This window comes from Petaurus breviceps, unplaced genomic scaffold (genome assembly GCF_028583685.1).
Source record: "Petaurus breviceps papuanus isolate PSGF00001 unplaced genomic scaffold, PetGlider_PUasm1.0 188, whole genome shotgun sequence".
Lineage (NCBI taxonomy): Eukaryota > Metazoa > Chordata > Mammalia > Diprotodontia > Petauridae > Petaurus > Petaurus breviceps.
In genome coordinates this window covers 17752509-17770710 of record NW_027185804.1, presented here as the reverse complement: position 1 = coordinate 17770710, position 18202 = coordinate 17752509, and the positions used below count along the sequence as shown (strand labels likewise).

The 18202-nt window shown below is 34.6% G+C and overlaps 1 protein-coding gene across 7 annotated transcripts in view; it reads right to left on the bottom strand.

Moving 5' to 3' along the window:
- Nucleotides 1–18202, bottom strand: part of METTL15 (methyltransferase 15, mitochondrial 12S rRNA N4-cytidine) — a 324534-nt gene that overhangs the window by 300202 nt on the left and 6130 nt on the right. For all 7 annotated transcript variants that reach the window (XM_069091346.1, XM_069091345.1, XM_069091349.1 and 4 more), the window contains exon 2: nt 17599–17886. In XM_069091346.1, the coding sequence (XP_068947447.1) occupies nt 17599–17868 (270 nt within the window). In that variant the 5' untranslated portion in view covers nt 17869–17886. The remainder of the gene's footprint in view (nt 1–17598; nt 17887–18202) is intronic.

The following is an 18202-nucleotide window of genomic DNA, read 5'->3' as shown; positions in this document are numbered from 1 at the left end:
CACACACACACACACACACACACACACACACACACACACACACACACCAAGCCGTGTGACCTTGAGCAAGTTACTCAACCCCAATTGCCCTCCAAAAAGAAAAAAAAAGTCTAAAGTCCAGAAGTAGGCTGGAGGAATGAATAAAAAAATTTCACCATGATATCCTACTGCAGTCATATTCAAGACACAAACCCAGAAGAATGATTCCAAAAATATCTACAAACAAAAGCGCAAAGAAAAGCATAATTTACTTAGAAATTCAACTAAAATTCCTGGAAAAAAATAAAGCAGGAGTTTTCCCCTTGTAAAGCTTTATAAATGAAATGAGAATGCTAGAGGAAAACCTGGGAAAAGAAATGAGAGCTATGAATGAAGGAAGTGCAAAAGGAATTAACAGTTTGGCACAAGAAATACAAAAATTACAAAACTAATTTGAGTACAAAAATGAAGGGAAACAATGAAAAATATATGAATAAAGGGGTTAAATCTGTTTCTGATCTCAAACTGTGTTGTAGAACAATAATCAGTAAAGCTATTTGGTACTGGTAAAAAAAAATTTTAATTAAAAAAAAATTCACAGCAGGTCAGTGAAACACACTAAATAAGACCTAGAAGAAAATGCCCACAGTAGCTCAATCTTTGATAAACCCCAAAATCCCAACTACTAAGAGATAACTTCCAAATTGGATAAAAATTACCAGAAAAATCAGAAGCAATTTCATAGAAAATATCTTTAGGCCAGCATCTTACTTATATCATGTAATGAAATAAGTGGCCAATGAATAAGAAACTTAAATTTAATAGTTTACATCATTTAAAAAAAAATAAAGTATATCAGAAAGTAGTATTTTTCACGGTTATGGTTAAGGGAAAAATTTTTAAGACAAAAGGAATATACAACATTGTTAAAAGGAAAACTGACAATTTGATTATATAAAATTTAATAGCTTCTACATGAACAAAGGACTAACTAGAGGAGAAGCAGTCAAATGGGAAAAATCACTGCATTTAGTATGTGATAAAAAGTGTGATATCCAAGTTGTCATAGAAGGAATTTATAAAAACATATTGGATGGCAATTCCCCCAATAGATTATTCGACAATTCAATTCAATTCAGTAAGCTATAGTTTTAGGAATTATGCTAGGAACTAGAGATAGAAAGACAAAAATGGAATAACATAAGAAATATGCAGACAAAAGATAGGAACTGTTTTCAAAAGAAAAAGTATGAGCTATCAAAAACTCATTTGTAAGACTGCCCCCAAATAAATCAAAAAAGAAATGCTCATTAAAACAACTCTGAGTATTAACCTCACTCCCATTATTTTGGAAAAGATGATGAAAAATGGAAATAGTCAATACTGTTGGCACCATGGGAAGAAAGATACAACATACAATGCACTGTTTAGAAGAGCACTAAATTGAGTCAGTTGTCCTGGAAATCATTTTGGACTTAAAGAAAAAAATGTCACTACACTATTAATTTGACCCAGAAATATCATTTTTAGGTACATAACCAAAAGATGTAAATCATAGAAAGGTCTTATACTTGCCAAGTTATGAAAAACATTGTATTTATTGTAGTAGTAACAACAACAACTCTTGGAGAAAGTGGGCACTTCTCAGTTGTGGAATGGCTAAATAAACAGTGGTAAATGAATGTATAATGGAATTTAATGTAAGAAATTGTGAATGTGAGGAATTAGGAAAAACAGATGAACTGAAAAAGCAAAGAAAGAATAAAAATAGAACACACAACCATAGTAATGTCGATTAAAACATTAAAAGATATCAGAATTCAGATTAAAACAAAGAAATAATGATGAGTCACTTCCTTCCTCTCCATGAAGACATGGTAGACTACGTGTACAGAATATTTTAGATGCTGTCAGCCAAGGGCCCTGCACTAATTATTTTGCCTAAATGTTTTTCTTTGGAAATGACTGCGGCATAATGGTAATAACAGCTAACAAATATATAGTGCTTCCTAAGTGCCATGCAGTATGCTAAGTGCTTTACAAACAAAAGAAATTAAAAAAAAAATTAAACAGCTCAGGAGAGGAAGAGATGCCATGCAAACATCAAGGGATTTAATGATTTATTTTGCTTTTTTTGTCAAATATTTTCCTATCATTTTAAAGGGTTGTTTTAGAGGGACATGAGGAATGTGGGGAATATATATGTTAGACTGAAATCTTAATGTTTGAAGTAAGGAAAAACAATTAGTAAATTCATTGTCCTTTTATACTATTTTAACAGTGCTGCTGTCAGAAAAAGTAGGCTGAAGTCAAATGGCAAAGGGTTTTTGATGACAATTTAGAGGTTCTGAAATGCAAAGTCCAAAGTCACAGAGTTCCTTAAGCAGGCCTAGAACATGGGGCTCCTGATTCCAGCTTATTCCTCAAATGTCCTCCTCTTCTAAAACATCTTATTTCCAGTCCATATTTCTAAGCTTCCCAAGCTTTGGAAAGAAGTGAGGAAAGAGCACATGTCAGCCATCCACTCAATATATACTTCTTAAAGTAGATGTTGTCTTCCCCATTAACATATGAGTTTCCTCAAAGGCAGGGATATAACCTGCCCCCTTTTCTTTGTATCCCCAACTCTTACACTTAATATTTGTTGGCTGAAGAAAGCACAGAACAAAGTCTGAACTAAGGCACAGGGACAGGGGATGGAATGATTTGTGTGAAGGCAAAGTCCTATGAAGATCATGAACATCAAAGAGATGTTATCCCCAGAAAACACTTCCCCAAAAGTTTTAGATTTCAAACTAAAATTAAGCCTTAAAAAGAAATCTCAAATTTCCCATAGTAGTTGTTCCAACCCTTTCCCATCCCCAAGCACCTCCCTTCACTATATCCTATGTTCAAAGCAAAATGGTTCATCCTATTTTCTGAATAAATGATGGCAACCCCCCAAGGGCTCTATTTCACTCCTCCTAACAATTCAGAATCTTCACCTGTTCTCTCCTACTCTCTTCTAGGTCTTGATCTAGAGCCAAATCTAGAGCTAAAAGGAACTCAAGAGTTTATCCAGTTCAACCCTTCTCATTTTAAAAGTTTAGAAACTTAAGCCTCAGTGAATTAGCTAGACTTTAGAATATATAATGGGGAGTTATGGAAAAATAGTTTGGAGTCAAGCAATAGAAGGCTTCAAAAGGCAGAGTTTACATTTTGTCCTCAAGGTATAAGAAGTAACATAGTGAGCCCTCTACTTTAGGAAAATCATTTAAAAAACTATGAAGCCTGCAAAATAGAGGAGAGACTTGAGGAGGGAAAAAGCCTTAAGGAAAGGAGAAAAATTATGTTATACTCAGGAAATGGGTTATAATGGTCTTCCCTAGGGCTGTGACCCTATATGAATGGAAGAGATGTGGTAGTAGAATAGACAAGATTTGACAACTGAATGGACATTAGGAAGAGTGGAAAATCGAGTATGATGCCAAACTGTGAACCTAATTAATTGGTAGCCTGTTAGTGTTCTTAACAGAAACAGGGATGCTCAGGAGAAGGAAGGGTTTTGATAGAAAGATATTGAGTTCTGGTTTTGGACATGTTGAGTTTGAGATCCTTGCAGGATATACAGTTTGAAATGTTCAAAAGGTAGCTGTTGATGTTGTAATGGATTTCAGAAGTGAGACCGGGGCTTGATCTCCAGATCTCAGATTCATCTGCATATAGATGATAACTGAATCTATTAGAATAATGAAGTCATCAAGAGAAATATTGTAGAAACAGACAGAAAAGGGAACAGTACAAATCCTTGGGGCACACTACATTTAATAAATAGGATATAGCTGACAATCCAGTAAATGAAACTGAGGAGTTATTAGGTATGAAAAAAGTCAAGAAAACTGAAAAAGATGTTGTTAATCACCATATATTTGTTCTCCAATGCTATGCATTCCTTCTGGTGTCATAAGAATGTCTTAGCACTGCATGTGACATAGATTTCTAGACTGGTATCAGTGGATGAGAACACACTGACAAAATGGAAGTATATTTTCACCTTAAAGAAAAAAACACTCTGGGTAGCTAGGTGGTGCAGTGAATTGAGCACTGGCCCTGGAGTCAGGAGGACCTGAGTTCAAATCCAGCCTCAGACACTTAACACAAAACTAGCCGTGTGACCTTGGGCAAGTCACTTAACCCCAACTGCCCTGCAAAAAAGAAGAAAGAAAAAACACTCACAAAGCATACCAACTCAACAACCAGCTCAAAAAACATACCAACATTTATTTAAACATTGGAACAGAACAAATTACCATGGCTATTTAATCAAAACCAACATCCAATTTACTTTGGCAGCTCATTCATACTCCATTCTATATCAAATCAAAACATGAAATCTTGGTGTTTAAAATATACCACTTCACTGGAGGTTACTTGTCTTTAAATAAAATATGCTTAGAATGTTTGTCAGGAAATTGAATAAATTTAAACTCATAGACCTTCACAATGCATAGCTACTGTCTTGAATTAAACTGAATCTGTACTTCCAACAAGAATAAAATTTCCTCTTATATTTTAAAATTCATAAATAACAGTCCATCAGTGGATCTTAGTTACACAGTTAACAATTCAAGGACAATAATGCTACAGTAAACTATATAAATTAAGAAATTTTTTATACATAAAATTTTAATGTGGCTCTAAACCTGAACAATGTAATATAAAAATGCAAATAAGTATTCTGTTATATACAAATTTCAAAACTGCAACATCTATAATCATTTCTCCACACCAAATATTGTAAGCTTTATTACATGCTACATCTAACTAAAAACAGTGCTTCTTGGAAAGTTTTACTTCTAGCAACCCCAATCATTCAAAAAATAGTAGAGGGGAAATTTTTTTTTTAAAGCCTCCAAGCAGTGATGAAAACAGCTATAATAAAATGTACACACTTTACTCTGCAGGAATGAATAACTTGCAACTACAGTCTTCACCCAGAATTGTATGAAAAATATTATCTTCTATTTGTCCTCTATCTATATTTTGATGGCAAATAGCTGTTTTGCATGTTGTTTCCCCCAAATGGCTGTGAGTTCTTTGGAGACTATTTTTCCCCCTTTCTTTGTCTCCCCAGTGATTAGACCAGGGCATGGAACTTAACAGATGCTCATTCAATCAATGCTAGCTGACTGACTTCTTCCTGCAATTATTTTCATGGTACATACCTCTGAATATCATAATGGGCAATGATCAACATCTCTTGAAACATTTTTGGTAGTCTTTGAGAATGTGATAAAAACCAACTCCAATGCTTTTCTTTTCCCTTTCTTTGACTCTCCAAGAATTATCTTTGGGCCATTCTGCCACTTAGTTGCAATTTCCTCCTTCTAGTTTTGTTTGTACCAAGAATATCAAGGTTTAGATGCTTCAACCTTCATCAATAGTATGTGAACTTACTTGTCATTAGATAAGAATGCCTGTCACATTTATAACATCAACAGTCAAATTAAAGTTTCTAGGTTATTCTAAGCACCCTGTTCTTCCTTTTTGCTATTACCATAGATAGTTATTTTACATTATTCTATTTTATAATTCTTTGTTTAATAAAAAAAAATTCATTCCCAAGTGCCCACCATGGAATTAAAAGGAAACAAAAGGACTAAAATGTAAAGGAGTCCCCATAAATTGGGGAATGACTGAAGAATCTGTGGTACAAGAATGTAATGGAATACGATTATGCTATGAGAAATAAGGAGAATATTTCAAAAAATCCTGGTTAGTATGAACAAGATGATGAGTGAAGGGAGTGGGACCAGCAGAACAATCCAAAAAAGAACAATGTAAAGAAAAACTACTTTGAAAGACTTAGAACTATGATCAATTAAATGACCAACATCAATTAAATGTCTCCAGAAGACCTATGATGAAGCATGTTATCTACTTTCTAAGTGGGAAGTGATGGAGTAAGGGTTCATAAATAGACATACTTTTTTTTAAACATAATCTCTGTAGATTCATTTTGCTTGATAATGCTTATTAGATTTTTCTCTTTTCAGTTTCTTTAAATGGGGGGAGACAAATTGCAAGTGGAAAGGAGAAATAGCAATAGTAATGTCCAAAAGAGAGAGCTGTCCAAACTTTTTTTAAAAAGCATTGAAGAGAAAAAAAGTACATAAAGAATAACAGACAACTAAGACAGTTTTAAAAGCAAATGTGTGGAATTTATTATGTACTTTTTTTAAAAAGCAAGGAAAACAAAATGAAGATTCGTAATTTCATCATATACAATCTTTTTGAGTTCTAATGTGTACATATAAATGCTCATTTTTGGTGTTTAGGTCAGAATAAAAAGACAAAATTATCTTTAAAAAATCAAGTGGCCAGTCTATTGTGAAAAATGAAAAAGTCTGTCTGTACTTAGGGCTGGCCTTTGAGGACCCAGGTTCATCATTATGCCACAATAAGGCACTGTTCAGTCATTTTTCAGTCATGTTTGATTCTTCATGACCTCATTTGGGGTTTTCTTGGTAGAGATACTAGAGCGGTTTGCCATTTCCTCCTCCAGCTCATTTCAAAGATGAGAAAACTGAGGCAAACAGTGACTTGCCCAGGGTCACACAGCTATTAAGCGTCTGAGGCTAGAACTGAACTCAGGAAGATGAGTTTTCCTGATTCTAGGCCTAGCACTCCACCCACTGTAACACTGAGCTGCCCCAGCATTTAATGGTGCCCTTTAGTATGTCAAGGTAACTAGAGACTTTGTGTGGGATGTATTTGATTTAAATCAGCTGAAGAGTTTGTATTTTTTTTCTCCAACAAAAGCATTCTTAATACATATTCCTCATAATTCAGAGATAAATGTAAGCTTTATTTTTACAAAGTATACTGTATACATTTTGAAATAAAGATCTATTTTATTATCTTTTCAGGTTGATTTCACTACCTTGTTTAAGAACGCAACAATGATATTTTGCCAAGGATAAACAAAATAAATAACTGAAATCACTAGAAATTGAATTGTGCCAATTTAATTAAGTCAATCATGACTATTTGGAGCATATTTCTGCTACGGTGGGTTAAGAAGAAAGCATCTATCATATAAAAGGCCAACTGTCTATTTTAACATGGTTTCAATGGATGAACTTTCCCATGCTATTGTTACACTGCTTTGATTACAAGACTTCTTCCTTAAATTGAATGGAAATCTGCCTCCATTTAAGTTCTACTCATTAGTATTGCCTTCTAGAATTATATAGATTAAGTGTACTTTCTCTAATTTTTTCTAATTTTATAAGATAACCCTTGAAATATCTGAAATATTAACACGATCCACAACCAAGGTCATTCCAAGTCAAGCAAGTCCAGTTTCCTCAAGCATTGGTCATATGACAGTTTCCAAACTCTTCATCATCCTTGCTACAGTTCTCATGATGCACTCTATTTTATCAATGTTCTTCATAAAATTTGGTTCCCCAAAATGAACATAACACTCCAAACGTGTTCCTGGGACCAGAAGTCTTTGACCTAAATAGGAATCCTCAACTTCTACAACTGCCTTAAAAGCCCAGTGAGACCAAAATTTTCTCTTGTGAAAGACAGTAAGAGTAAACATAGAAATAGGATTTTTGTGGAAATCTGGTTGTGAATTTTTAATAGTAATACACCCAAAATGGTAGAGAAATAGCACAACAAATAAAATATATCTTTGAATCAGTGTTTTTTTCCAACATCTCAAATACTTAAGCAAATTAAGCAAATAGCATATACAAAAAAAAGACATGAAAGGAAATGAGTAGCAATAACAATTAATTAACAACCTTTCTATGATCACAGTTCTCAGTAAGAAAAAACTTTTTTAAAAAAATGTATACTACCTCCTGGTAAATTGTATTTGTTTTACCCAAAGGGGGCAAAGATTAATACAAGACAAAAAACAAGTTCACAAAACATTATTACAAGATGAGTCACCACAAAGCTCTGCATCTTGGTTTATTATAACATCATAAGTATGCTGCTAAAGCTCTCTAATGTGTGTAAAAAAAGTAGTGGCAAAATAATGACACAATAAAAATGAAGTATTTTGGAAAAAAAAACTCATGAGGTGAAGGTATACTTCCTACTACTCTTTACAAAAACAGTATGGCACTTGGAGAAATGGTGGTAAAAGGTAAACAACAATTCACCAAGACCCTGTCAGAAGCTATGATTAGACTATTGATCAGAGACTAGTGCTGACCTAAAAAGAAAGTAACTAGTACCTAGCATGACTCATGTGAGTGTGCTCTGTGAATAGAAAAACAGCATTTGCTATTCTTTATATTTCTATTTGTTTTTCTTATAAGATGGACCTTATTTTTCTCCTGAGGCAACTATTTCCTAAACCAGAAGTTATTTCTAAGTATTCTAAATAGTATATGTAAATATCATACCTTTAAATATGGGAAAGATAAATCTTTATAAACTACTTTATTATTAAAAATTCACAACCAGAATCTTTTTATACATTCAGTCCACTGCTTTTATTTTTTTCAAACAAAATGAACATGGGGGTGGGGGGGCTTTTTTTCTCTCAGGCTTTCCAAAGGAAAGTTCAAAGTAGAGAAAAGAAATGTAAATATACTCAACCCAAACATGTTAAATAAAGTGACAGTCACATACTGTCCCACCTCCTTTTCTTAAGGCCTACCTATAAAATCTTAATGAGGGAAACTGTGGTACAGGGGAAGAGCTAAAGGAAAACTGCCAGAATACCAAGGATGTTTTCATGGCTACTAGATTTATTATTATGTCACAATAATAATAATTAGCAATAAGGACTTTGCAAACAGGTGCTAACTGAATGTTCATTGTGTCACAGAGGTAACCCTAGATTTCAAAGGCTACCCTAGTGAAATCTTAGCTCTATATAGTGGTTCCTTCCAGACTGGAAGGGTTTTGAGCACAGATCTGACAATAGTCTCCCTGTAGGTTGTCTAAAGACAGAAGTAAATTAGTTTGGAGAGACTTCTTATGAGAAGGCTGGCCATCTGGTGATAAATTTCTTTGAACATGCCACCTCTTGGAACCTTTCACAAAACAGAAAAAGGTGATCTGTACTAGCAGAAGTACTATCCATATGAATGAAGTCACAAAAGCCCCCTATGAAGGTTATGCACACACGATTCTATTCCATTACACCTTCTCCCCAGATTTCCCTCCCTCTCAATTATCTTCAATCTCTCCCTGTCTACTGGTTGCTTCTCTACTGTCTGCCCATGTCTTCCCTATCCTCAAAAAAAAAATCCTCACTTCATCCATCCATCCCTACTTGATATTTATTCCATATCTCTCCCTCCTTTTTTGTGGCTAAACTCTTTGATAAGGCGATCTATAATAGCTATCTCCAACTCCTTTCCTTGCACTCTCTTACTAACTGTAGTTTGGTTTCTGATTTCATCATTCAATCGAAATTGCTCTCCCCAAAGTTACTGATGATCTCTTAAGAGCCAAATCTAATGACCTTTTCTCAGTCCTCTTCCTTTACCTCTCTGCAGTCCTGGAGACAGTTGATCACTCTCTTCTGCCTGATACTACTCTCTTCTGGGTCTTCATGACACCGATCTCTCCTGGTTCTCTTCCTCCTTATCTCACCACTCCTTTCGATCTCTTTGACTGAACTTTTGCCCAGGTCACACAAGCTAACAGTTCTGGGTTCTGTTCTCATCCTTATCTTTTCCTTATATACTTCCTGACTTGGTGATCTCATCAGCTTGCATCAATTTAACTATCACCTCTCCAGTGATGATTCTCAAATTTTCATATCCAGTCTTAACCTCTCTGGTGATCTCCAGTCCTTCACCTTCAACTAATTATTGAACATCTTGAACTGGATGTCCTGTAGATCTCTTAAACTCAATATGTCCAAAACTTGACTCATGTATCTTTCCCCCCAAACTCTACCCTTTCCCTAACTTCCCTGCTACTGCTGAGGGCATCACCATCCTCCCAGCCACTTGGCCTCACAACCTATTTCCTTACCCTATCTCACCAGCCCAAAATCCAATCTGTTGCCAAGGTCTATCTAGTTTACCTTCTTAACATCTTTTGCATGTACATTCTTCTCCCTTCTGACACTGCTCAGTGCACCTCAGTGCAGAGCTTCATAGCAGAATTACTGCAAGGGCTTAATTTATTTCCTGACTATGAGTCTCTCTTCATTCCTTCTATCCTACACTCACATGTCAAAGTAATCTTCCAGAAGTGCAGGTCTGACCATGTCATACCCCTACTCAATAAAAACCAGTGGTTTCCAATCACCTCCAAAATCAAATATAAAATTCTCTGGTTTTCAAAGAACATAATCCACTACCCCACCCTTCCAATTATCTCACACTTTATACTTCCTCCCCACCACCACCACCACCATGTACTCTGCAATCCAGTGACTCTAGCCTCCTTGCCATTCCCAGAATAGAACATTCTACCTCCCAACTATAGGCATTTTCACTAGTTGCTCCTAATGCACAGAATGCTCTCCCTCCTGACTTCCCTGATTTCCTTTAAGTCCTAGCCAAAATCCCAGCCACCATAATAAGAAGCCTTTTCTGTTTTCCTTTAACACTAGTATCTTCCCTCTGCTGATAATTTTCATCCTGTCATATATGTAGTTTGTTTGCACACAGCTGTTTTCATATTGTCTCCTCCATTAGTTGTGAGTTCCTTGAGAAGAAACTATCTTTTATCTTTCTTTGTATCAATGCATTTAGTATAGTGCCTGGCACACAGCAGGTGCTTAATAAATGTCTACTGACTGACTAAATGTGGCTTTTCTCAAGATGGTTATAGGCTACTTATAAAGTCACGCTATTGAAGCTAAATCACAGCCATTACAGAACTATTTCTGACTAATTTTTCAACATTAGAGCAAATATTTCCATTATACATATATATGTATGTGTGTATGTATATATGTATACATATTGTATATAAGTATATATAAAATACAGAAAAAGGGGGCCTCTGAGGTCATTTAGTCCAATCACTTAATCTTACATATGAGTAAAGTATCACTGAGAAGCTTCTGTGACTTGTGTAAGGTGAGAAAGGAATTAAGTGACACAGCCATGATCTGAGCCCAGGCCAGCTCATTTTAAAGCAAGCACTCTCAGAATCACGGTAAATATAGCACTCAAGGTTACTCTTATTTTTCCATGAAAAATGAATTCTATTCCACAAAATTAAAAAGTTGGGCAGAATAAGTGGTACTTTTAACACAACCTAACCCATTCAATAATGATATCTTGTTTATTAATATGCCACAATTATGAAAACACAACTTGAAAAGATACTAGAAAACTCAACTCTCATGTACCTTCCATAACGTTAAATAAATATTTCTTAAATAATATTACACAAATGCTCTCATTAGAGAAGATGTATTATTTAGTAATAGCTAGAAACCCTTCTACAAAGGAGAGAACTTCTAAATAAATATTAAGGTTTTCAGTTAACACTTTTATTGACCTATTCAAATTCTAAATGTTTAGAGAAATACATTTTAATTGAGTTAATTAAAGTTTCAAATTTTTATGTTCTCTAATTGTTCCATGCAGTAGGCAGATAAGGCTAAACTATAAACTATAGTAAAAAGTCCTTTTTCTTTTCTTTTCCCCAAATTTTTGTATAATTTCTTTCAGTTAAACTACTTAATTCAGTTAATAAAGAACAAAAAAAAAAACTGTTCAGTCCCTGAAGACTTTTTAAGTAGCAAGATTTTTAAGAGCAACCAAATGTTTGCCTCTGGCTTTTTCCTTGTCTTCTCCTAGAAGGCAGCAGAATCCAAGGGGGTAAAAGTCCCAACAAAGAGGACTGATCACTGAGAACCTTCAGTTGTTCCCTTGCATGGCCAGATGAAGGTGAATGGAGAAAACTGAAAAGTACAGACTCTAGAAATAGATAGTACACCCTGAACATCTGCTAGATGAGGATTCCGAGTTTCTCGAAATCACCCAAATCTTATCTCCAGTCTTTTCTGGTCACTGATTCTCTTGGTATTACATCCAAAAATGCCTAGAAGGTAAAATGTTTCAAAAATAAGACAGAGAGCTACTGGACATGGGGCATCAGAACTCTTGTACACTCTAATACAACAGCTTAATGGTAGGGTCAATTCTATTTCATGTAGTTTGAAAAAAAATCCTTGAAATTCTGTCAAATCTTACTAATGGTCACTCAACTATCTTCAACAAGTGGTTATTAAACAAAATATTTTGTTAAATGGGGGGAAATTCCAATTTTATTTACTTCCTTTTATAGTTTACTTTGGGGGATGCACAATTGATTTTTTTTAATCATGTTAATATTTTGGTTTTATTTGCAAAGCTAAATTAATACATATTAAAATGTCCTAGGTACTAAAGTATTTCTACAAATCAGTTCCTTTACTTAGGGAAACAAATCCTTAAATTTGTAAAAATCTATAAAAGACTATGGGCCTCAAATTCACACTACCTCAGATCTTAAGAAGTTCAGGCTACAAGCAAAATTCTCATTTGTAACAGTGTTGATGGTAATGTTGAAAACAGTAATTAAGTGGGTGATAGATACAAGTGAAGTCTATGACTCATAGTTTATGAGGGAAAGGGATTTAGGAAAAAGGGTTTAGAAAGAAAAGAAGCAAAAGCATGACTTCTGGATTAAATGGAAGCCTTCCTAGTCTAAGAGTTGCAAAGACTCTTTATTACACTAGAAAATTTAAAAACTGGTAAATTATACTGTAGCTAAAACCATATTTTTAAAAACTTGTACCCAATACAAAAGATTTTAGGAGAAAAATTTTTAAATAAGACTTAAAATATTAACTGAGAAGGTCAATTAGAGTCATGAACAATGGTTACTAACAAGGAAAACAAGCAATTTTTCTGTTAGAAGGTTTATGAATGAAATATGTTAGAGAGTAAATATTCTGATGATCTGTTTCCAGCAGAGTTTAAAAGATCTATTAACCGGTATTTCAGTTCTATGGGTTTTCCCCACTATTAGTAGAGATTATGACACATACCTTAGGAAACTGCTGTGGCCAAAGAAATTGTGGCATATGTATTCTAGGAACTAGCCTCTCTCTCTCAATTTAGGCTTGTCCTTGGGCAAGAGAGCCTATGACCAAGCCTGTATCTGAAGCCTTTCCAGCATGGCACAGCCTACTGAGTCTTTAATACAGTAAAAATTCGTTAGAATAGCTCCCCAATGTTTACTTGAACTGATTCACTACATCAAGGGCTCTTAGTATGGGGTCAGTGAACTTATGTTTTAGTTTTTTGATAGCAAATTCCATTTAATTGGTTTCCTTTATAATGCTATGTAATTTTATTTTGTGCAGCTAAAAACAATAGGTCTCACCAACCTTGAAAAGGGTTCATGACACTAACAAGATCAAGGACCATTGAAGTAGGTTAAGGAGTTGATGAAAATCAAAGACTTAGAGTCAAAGCAACCACTAATATCATTTACTCTAAACCTTTCATTTTATAAAGAAAATAGGGCTCAGAGACGTTATACAAAATTATTCAGGTGGTATGTAATAAAGCCAAAATTCAAGCCCAGGTCTTCTGACCCCAAATTTAGCACATTACAGCTCTTTTTCAAATTTTAGAAACATTATCTCTCTGGATTTGCACAGGGTTCTATAAATGAACAGTTAATGAACACTTATTGAGGGTTTTATGAGAGTAACTATGACCTTAGAAGAAGAAGAGGTCCCAGGATAGTCTATCTAGGGGAACACCTAAGCTCAGTAAGCATGTCTTGTATGAAGATCTAGCAAAGGAGACTGAAAAAAAAAAAAAAACAGATCGTTGGAAGAAAGCACCTAAGTCAAAAAGGACGGTACTGAGAAACCTGAGCAAATAAGAGATGATTGGTAATTCTGGAAAGAAATCTCAGTTGAATGATGAGGTTAAAGGTCAGATTGCAGACATCTTAGAAGATAGCAAGAGAAGAAGAGGGGCCACCAAGTATAACTGGCTTTCTCAATAAGTGTAGCTTTGAAAGGAAGGAAAGATACAAGATAATAGCTAGTGGGGATGACTGGATCTAGTGAGGGTTTTTTAAGGATGGAGGAAATATGGGCAAGTTTTTGGTCAACAGAGAAATAGCCAGTAAACAGGGAGAGACCAAAGATTAGTGGAAAAGTGAGGATAATGGGGAGATAATCCACTGGAGAATTCAGGATGGTCTAGGATGAAGGGAGCTTTTAGAAGACATACACCTTGCAAGGAGCAGGCCCACTTCTTCATGGGAAATAAAAATAGAGAAGGAGGTAGTAGAGTCAAAGATACACCCGACATGAGGAGGAAGAGAGAAGGGGGAATTATCAGCAAATTAGCCTCAAATTAGTGTAATTTGTTTTGGCTAAATTCATTTCTGGTCTCTGATTTCCATTTCATGACTTCCTATTAATTAATCCTTTAATGTAGGAGGATTTTTAGGCAACATTTGGGTTTATTTTTCTTCATTACAACCCCTTTGGAGGGCACCTATACTACTATAAAAAAGTCTCATCATGTTATATACTTGTCATCCTGCAAGATGAAATGAACTCTGAAACACACCTTCTCAGATCATTTCCTTCCACCACTGTAGGACTTCATCATGGCCCTAGGTGGAGTAACAATTCCCCAGCCCTACCACCCTTTCTTTTTATGTGTTGTCTCCACAAATTAGAGGGTAAGTTCGTTGAGGGCCAGGATTGTCTCATGTGTATCCCCAGCATTTAGCACAGAACCTGGCACATAGTGTGTGCTAAAGAAGCACTTATTAACTGCTAACTATTGAAAACAAGAATTAAGCATTATTTTTACATACACAACTGTCCCCTGTGCCTAGAATGTTCTCCCTCACTACCTCTTGACGCCACTGGTTTTTCTCATGCTTTACCTTCTATAGAACGCATTCCCTATCCCCTGCTTCAGTCAACTGAGCCTTCCCCTCTAAGGTGGCCTTCTTTCTACTCTGTTTATATCTTGTAAATACTTTACATGTTGTCTCCCCATTAGAATGAAAGCTCTTTGAAAGTAAAAACTTTTTTTTCCTTTCATTGTATACCCAGCAAATTGTCAAAGATGATAAAAGATGGGAATGATCAGTGTTGAAGGGGTTGTGAGAAGGTAGGCACTCTGGTGTATCATTGGTGGAATTGTGAATCAATACAACCATTTTGTAAAGCAATTTCTAATTACACAAATAAAGTAGACATATCCCAAGGAAGTCATTTGTTAGAAGACAGTCTACATCTAAATCTTTACAGCACGTCTAAATATTTAGAGCAATACCTCTTTTAATAGTAAAGAATTAGACACAAATATATGTCCATCAATTCAAGAAAGCCTAAACAAATTGTGGTACATGTAATGAAATACAATCATGCTGTAAGAAGTGATGAATACAAAGAAACAGAGAAAGATTTACATAAATTGATACAGAGTGTAGTAAGCAGGGCCAAGAAAACAATACACACAATGACTGTGACAATGTAAATTATAGAGAACAATTCACAACTTGAAAGAAGACATAGAAAAGGATATTCCCAAGTCATCTCTGCAGAAGTGGGAGGTCCATACGGGTTTCTACACAGCAAATATTTTCAGACTTTTTCAATATATTGATCAGTTATGCTGATTTCTTCCCTATTTTGTTTTATTTTTTTGCCTTTAAAAATATTATTTCTTATAAGGGATGGTTCTTTGGGAAGGAAAAGGGGAAGGATAGTGGAGAAAATTATAGTAATATAAAAAGACATTAATAAAAACTTAGTTTGGGGGAGAAAAGAATGTTAAGCTCCTTGAGAACAGGGAATGTTTTTGTGTTTTTGCCATTTCTTGTATCCTCTGAGTTGAGCACAGTATCTGGCACATAGTAGGAACTTAATGAATGTTTGTTGATTGATATCCCACTTTAAGGTTTACAAAATACCTTAGGTGAGGATGTTATGTCAAGAAGTTAAGTATGACCATGGGAAAGTCCCTTAAAGTCTTTGACCTTCACTTTCCTCATCTGTAAAATAGGATCATCTCTGCCACATCTCCCTCTACCCACAGATCTATGTAAAGACCAAATGAAGCAATGTTTGCAAGGCATTGTGTATAAAAAACAACTATTACTTTTATCACATGACATTCCCTGGTTACTCCAGGCTCACACAGCTATTCAACAACAGAGCAAGGCTAGATAGTCTGAGAGGTCTTCTTATCTTGCCAAGATGGGAAAAGAAAGAAGAATGAGGCCTCTATCATTTTCATTGTTTGGAGAGGATTTAGAATAAAACAGACAAAAATAATACAGAATGAGGCCTCATTCAGATTTAATCTACCTCCATGGAAAGTTACTGAAGCTGGCAGGGCCTCAAGCTCCCATGATGATGAAATAAAAAATCTACCAGGATTGCCATTAGTCCAAATTTTAAGCAAAGGAAAAGGATCTCTGTAGGATCAAAATGGAGAATAAGTGAGTATTTTTATGTTTCTTTATATGCTAATGAAGCTGAGAAATTATCACTAAAAGTAGTAGCTAACATTTTGTCAATAATATAATAACAGGGGTGGCTAGGTGGTGCAGTGAATAGAGCACCAGCCCTGAAGTCAGAAGGACCTGAGCTCAAATCCGGCCTCAGACACTTGACACACTTACTAGCCATGTGACCTTGGGCAAGTCACTTAACCCCAACTGTCCTGTTTCCACCCTCCAAAAAGCAAAAAATTAAAATTAAAAATATATATATATAGGATAATAACAATTAGGTTATGAAAATAGTCATAGTAATTTATTCAATAATTACACGAAGAGTCCAAACTCTTGAGATCTCACTTTTCACTACTTCATAACACTGTATACACAATTCATAGTAAAAAGAATTATAATAATTGAGTTTTAATAAAAACTAAAAAGTACTTTAAAAAATCTAGTTACATAAATATTAGGTCCTATATTCTCCCAAATACGTTTTGCAAAATTACTAACCCAAATTCTGATGTTTTTACATTTACACCTATACTTGTAGATAGAGAGTCATGCTTTTTTCTAGGTGAGTGTTGTAGTAAAGAATATAAAATCATTTTGTTATCTATATATTAAACCTAAGGAGAGGGAAATTAGGTGAATTACTGTCTTTGTGCTGGTATAATTTTAAAAACACCTACCATTTCACTGCCTACATTTTTTATACTAGCAACAAGGCATTCATGAATATTTTCTGATCAACAATCTGAAAGACCATCTAAAAAATGACTACCTAAACCTTAAATAAAATTAAATATAGATAGCTTCTCTATAGTAGCTGACATATGAAAACGAATAATGAGTAAAATAAAGTTAGCTTGGGCTATATATGCCAAAAAGGCAGTAAATGCTACTTAGTAGATTTAAAACAAGTCATCTTTAGCTGAAAATAGCTGTGTCTATAGTATAAAAAGCCAACTTTCTAAAAACGAAAGAGATAATTATCAAGATACAGAAATTATAATAGAACTTTCTAGAAAAAAATTTATATTAAACTTGCTCTTTTAAAACAAATGTTGAGTTATGATACAAATTCTAGTATTTGTCTTTCAGACACAAGTTTGGACTTTCTGAAAATAACCAACTGTACAAGGAAAGCAGTTAACTCACCTGCCCTTGCTGTGGTGCTAAACAATTAATAACTTCATTGACCATCACTGGTATGTGTAATTGTTTCACAGTTTCATGATTTCCAGTTGGAGAATTATGCACTTTCTGATCTTTGGAAACACTTGCATGTTTTCCATCTTCAAGTTCATTGTACCTGTTGACTGAAGAATGCATTTCTTTTGGGTGTATGCCTATATTAAATATGCCAGTTTCAAAACTGTATGGGAAGAATCCTTTGTAGGTTCTGCAAAGATACTGGTATCGAAGCATATTGAAAGCTCATATAATCTGGAAGAAAAAGAATAATTCGTATTATTTTTTAAATTTAAACCATATTTGTGAAAGAAAGCTAAGTTTAGAATTCTGTCAAGTACTATACCTTCAGAATATACTAAAAACTAACAAGAAAAACTATTAATTAAGAAACTTAATCATACAAGTCATCATTCATTCAAACATCTTAACCAAGAAATGTTGAGTCTTCTTCTAATATGGAGCAAAGAGCCTGAACAAAACCTAGAAAGAGCCTAAAAATGCAACTGTTGATACATCTGATAAGCCATCAAAACTGCTAGATATTTTCTAACAATTGAAGATCTGAAAA